Below are 4,902 nucleotides of genomic sequence, written 5' to 3' on the forward strand. Positions count from 1 at the left end.
CCTCGGGCCAATAGGGACGAAGGGGCGGGCACGCGCTGCGGGCCCACGGGGGCGAGGCAGGGGGGAGGCGGGGCTGCGGAAGGCGCGCTCCGGGCTGATTGGCTGGAGGAGCGGGGGCGGGGCCTCGGAGGGCGCGCTCGGGGCGGACTGGCTGGGGGCTCCCGGGGCTCTGGAGGGCGCGCGTCCGGGCGGCTGTCATGGAAGGAACTGGCGGCGGCTTCCGGAAAGTGAGAGGGCCGGCGGGGCGGGGAACCGGGCGGCCGGGCGGCGGGACCGGGCGGCGGGCGCCGCGGTCCGGCCCCACGTGGGACTCACGTTCCCAGAATCGCGCCCTCTCCCCGCCGCGGGTGGGGTCCTGCACCCGAGTCGCTGGAGGCCGAGCAGGCAGCCGGGTTTGCGGCAAGAGGGAGGGGTGTGCAGAAACCGGGCGGGGGGTGCGCTCGGACAGGAGCCCGGGCCCCACCACCGCCCTAACGGCCCGGGCGCCCGGGACCCCACAGGACTTGCTGTCAACCAGGTAGCGCGGAGTGGCTCCACCCGGCTCGCTGGTGGCCACACTGCCTGCAGATTCTCGAGCTTCCCTTTGGCCCGTTGCCTCTCACGGGGCCCTGTGCATCGCGTCCCACCTAAGCAGGGCTGAAACTGGCCCTCCTGGTCTGTGGTCCATCGTGGGGGGGGGGCGGGGTTGTGGCTCCGCACGTGTCCTCCTAAGACACCAGTCAGGCACGCTTGCACGCCCTTGACGTATATTAACCCGTTAGGACATGGGTACAAGTCCTATCCTCACTTACCAGTGGAGAAACTGAGGCCATCCCACTTAGGAGCCTCACCGTTTGCTCTGCCCCAGTGAGTGCGGTTCTGGGTGGCTGGGAAGGTATGGGGGCCCCTAAGGGCTTCCACCCCCTGCAGGCTGTGAGTGGTTTGAGTCTCACTTTGCGGGTCTGCCAAGGTTGGGAGGCACTGAGCCCTTGATATCAGGCCCAGGAAGGCCCGCGGGCCTTGCTCCACCAGTCCCGGTAGGAATTACTGCCTTACAGAGAAGCGGGGATTCCCTGTGGCTTACTTTCTGCTTCGGCCTCCTCTTCTTTGTCACCCAGGAGGGTGGCTCGGCCCCGGCCCGGCAGCGGTTCATGACTGAAAAGGGAAAGCCACTGAGGCTCGGGTGACTTGGCAGAGTGGTCTTCACAAGAATCCCCCCGTTATAATTGCTGGACAGAGGAGCACCAGCGACCTGGACAGCCCTGAGTCCTCACCCCAAGGGCTCTGGCCAGAGCTGGGGTTACGATCATTACCCTTGAGCAGGCCTGCCCCAAGTGAGGGTGAGAGGGGCAGAGGGAAGCCGTAGGGGCTGCACGCAGCGAATGCGTCCCAGGTCCTGTCCTGCCCTCTGCAAGTTTGAGTTACTCATCTGTTTAGGGGACCACCACCACGTGCAGCTGGTGCTGACTCCTTTGGTGTCGGCAGCCCGGGTGCAGGAGGCCTGCTCGGGTAGCTCTTCCCCGTTCCAGGAGCAGGTGGGGCGGCGGAGCCTTGTGGGCCTTTTCCAGCACCTTCTTGGTAAGCAGCAAGGAGGACAGCAGGTGGCGCCAAGCCCTCACGGTCGCCGCTGGGAGGGCAAGGCTGCGTCTGGAGTGACCCAGTGGCAAGTTCTTACCCTCCTGAGCCTGGACCCCATGGCGTCCACTCCCTCCCCTGCCCCTCTGCTCTGCTCTTGGGCTCTGCCGAGCTGCACTGGGTGAGGCAGCAAAACCTCGAGACTATAGCCGGAGGCGTGGCCAGTCCCCAGCTCCCCTTCCCTGCGCGACACCCCATTTCTGGGCTCCTCCTGCCTCCCGGCTGGCTCTGCTGACTCCTCATTCACAGCCTCTTCTGGCTGGACCCTGCTCTCTGTAACCTCCCTTGGTCCACCCCCCAAATCCTCATCATCCTTGGACCTTCTGGAAGGCTCTTCTCAGCTCCAGCCACCTACCCAGCCGCTCTGCTTGGGTGCCTCATGCGTGTCCCTTACTTACTTAGCATATTCCAAGCTGAGCTCCTGGCCCCCAAAATCTTTCCCCCACAGCCCCCAGCTCTGCAGAGTGGTGCCGTCCTTTGGGGGCTCAAGCCCCCCACCTTGAGGAGTCTCGGCTTGGACCCACCCTTGTCTTGTCAGGAGGCCCTGTGGACATGCTCAGGCTCTGCCTCCCCTCCTCCTGCATTCAGCCTGACCGCCTATGGGCGGAGCAGCCCAGCCTCTGCCCAGCTGTGGGCTTCCCAAGTGGCCATCCCAGGCCCTGCATGTGGCTGACTCCAGAGAGGGACCTCAGAGGGAGCTGACCTGGCACCAAGAGCAGGGTCTGGCACAAGCAAGGCAGTGTAGGCGGTGTGGGCACACCTGCCAAGGGGCCCACTGGAGGAGAGCGCCTCAGCCCCGGGGGCAGGAGTGCAAGACCGCCCTGGAGCCCAGGAGGCCCAGGTGGGCACCTGGGTTGCTCCCACCTATCCACCACCTGTGTCTGACTTACGATCCTTCTGGAGGCATCGGGGGCTCCTCACTGCCCAGGCCCCCACCCTGGGAGGGCCTCTCCAGCATCCAGAACTCAGCGCCCAGGGGGTCTGTGGCAGGCCAGGGGCGGTGCCGGGCCACTGACCCCCTGCCCCTGCCCCCCAGGACCTGGTGAGCAAGCTGCTGCAGCTGCACTTCACGAACAGCAAGACCAAAGGTTCGTGGGCACCAGCTGGAGGGCAGGGCCAGAGCACTGCAGCTCTGGGGGGACCGAGGCCTCGGTGGGGGGGGGCAGGGAGCCGCCTGTGTGAGGAGTCGTCAGGTCGGAAGTAGTGAGGAGAGCAGTGGGGTGACCGGGGTGGTAGGGGAGGGCAGGGCCCGGGTCCTGTAACCCACTCCCCTCCACCTTGCAGTCGGCGGGGACGCGCTGCGGCTCATGGCGGAGCTGCTGACCATCTTCGTTGTGGGTGAGCCCGAGGGCCCCCGCAGTGTCCTCTGCTGTCCCACCCGGCCAGCCCTGACGCTGTCCCCTTGTCTTCTCGGCGGGGGGACTCCCACACACCTCTTGCCTGTCTCCCCACCAGCCCGAAGCTCTGTGACCCCTGGTGCGGTCTTCTGAACCGCCAGCCGGCAGGGGTGGGGGAGGCAGCCCCAACCCCCCCAGCCCTCTCCCCCTCACCGACCTCCTGTGTGGTGGCAGAAGCGGCTGTCCGCAGTGTCCGGCAGGCCCAGGCAGAGGACCTGGCTCTCGTGGACGTGGACCAGCTGGAGAAGGTGCTGCCTCAGCTGGTAGGTGGGCCAGGGGGGCCTACCGTCCCACACCCTGCGTCCTGCCCTCCCAGGAGCAGGGCTGGTGCCCATGGGCTCTGAGTGCTCTTCTCCCCCGCAGCTCCTGGACTTCTAGGGGCCTCCACCCCCACTGCGGCCCGCTGTCCAAGCCAAGGCCAAGCCCCGCGCCGTTTCTGTGGCCTCTGGCTTCAGACAGGGAAGGAGCTGCTGATGCCTGAGACAGACTCTCCTCCAGCCCCAGAGACTGAGCTAGGTCCTGGGAAATGCCCCACTCCTCCTGGTCTCTCTGTCCTGCTGCTGACCGCCTGGACACAGCAGATGGGGGAGGCCGCTGAGGGGACCTGGGGGAGGGCAGGTGCCTGCCCCTTTACACGCAGCGTTGTGAGAGAAGCGCAGGGTCCTGGGAAAGCAGGTGCCAAGGAGCAGCGGGGGCCCGCCCGCCCGAGCAGGTGGCCTGTGTACGTTCTACAGATAAGCGAAGCTGCCCACAGGCTGACACCCCAACATCAAAGCTTCCGTGCAACCTTTTAACCATCTGATACCCCTCAGAAGATGCTTCCCTGAGCTGTAAGTTTATTCTCACAAGGCAACGTCAATAAACCAAAGCTGCCTCTCGGGCCCGCCTCCCTGTTGCCATTAATCACCCAAAGTCAAGTTGCTTCAAAGCCTCCTGGCCTGCCGGTCCACGCTGCTGGAAGGGAAGCACAGCTCGGGGGAGACCGCATGCGTGAGAGCCCTGCCAGGGGCCACAGCAGGGGCCACTGAAACCTGAGCCCTCACACGAGGCCGCTCACTGGGAGCACAGAACGGTGCTCCTGCCACGGGCCCGGGAGTGTCGCTGTGGGCAGGGCCTGCTGGTGGAGACGAGCTGCACGGGACCTGTCAGGAGCTTGGGGTGGTGTTGGCTGCCCTTGGATATGCGGGGGCCTTGCCGCCCCCCCGCCCCGCCCTCCACCCTGCAGTACCCACCTCGCTTTAGCTCTGACACCTGCCCAGTGACTGCAATCAGGACACACAGAGCTGCAGAATGTCCCCTGGGGAGGGACACCAGCCGCCCCACCCACCGCGGGAATGGGGGGGGTGCCCTGAGGACCTCCAGGGGCAGCCTCGCCCACACCTGAGCAGGGCTGGGGGGCAGGACTGCCCTCCTGGATTTAGCCCCGCTGACTGCTTCCTGCACCCCCCGCCACGCTGGCCCCCCAGCTCTGCTCCCCGGCCTCTCCTCGGGGAGCCCGTGGCAGTGATCAGACCTGGAGGGAAGGCTGAGGCTGGCCGGAACCCATGCGCGCAGCCACTGAGAAGTGCGCTCAGGTCGAGGAGTGCGGGGCCAGGCTGCCCTCGCCAGGCGTCCTCCCAGGACGCCTGTCCTGGTGCCCTGGGCTGAGGCGGCCCTGCCTACACGCAGCCCCGCAGCTAATGCCTGGGGCCTTTCTCGCACGGGTCCTCACGGGAGCGGTAACTCGTGGGGTCAACTGGGTGAAATCAGCGGCTCAGGGAGGACCCCTGTGCCTTTGTTCACAGGCACGTGGCACCCCACCCAGGCCCACCCAGGTCCAGACCCACTGCAGGACCAATGGGCCCAGGGGACAGAGGGGGCCCTTTTCCGGAGAAAGGACGACAGGAGGATC

General features: G+C 66.5%; 1 protein-coding gene across 1 annotated transcript; it reads left to right on the forward strand.

The window, feature by feature from the left end:
• The first annotated feature begins 142 nt into the window (after positions 1-142).
• Positions 143-3,474, forward strand: CENPX (centromere protein X). Its single transcript, XM_028112278.2, has 5 exons — positions 143-227; positions 2,651-2,702; positions 2,899-2,952; positions 3,186-3,274; positions 3,375-3,474. Exons 1-5 carry the CDS (start codon positions 198-200, stop codon positions 3,387-3,389), a joined length of 240 nt encoding a protein of 79 aa, XP_027968079.1. The 5' UTR covers positions 143-197; the 3' UTR covers positions 3,390-3,474.
• Positions 3,475-4,902: the final 1,428 nt, after the last annotated feature.

This window comes from Eumetopias jubatus, unplaced genomic scaffold (assembly GCF_037043125.1).
Source record: "Eumetopias jubatus isolate StellerSeaLion01/CBP00866 unplaced genomic scaffold, mEumJub1_p1.0 scaffold_10, whole genome shotgun sequence".
NCBI lineage: Eukaryota > Metazoa > Chordata > Mammalia > Carnivora > Otariidae > Eumetopias > Eumetopias jubatus.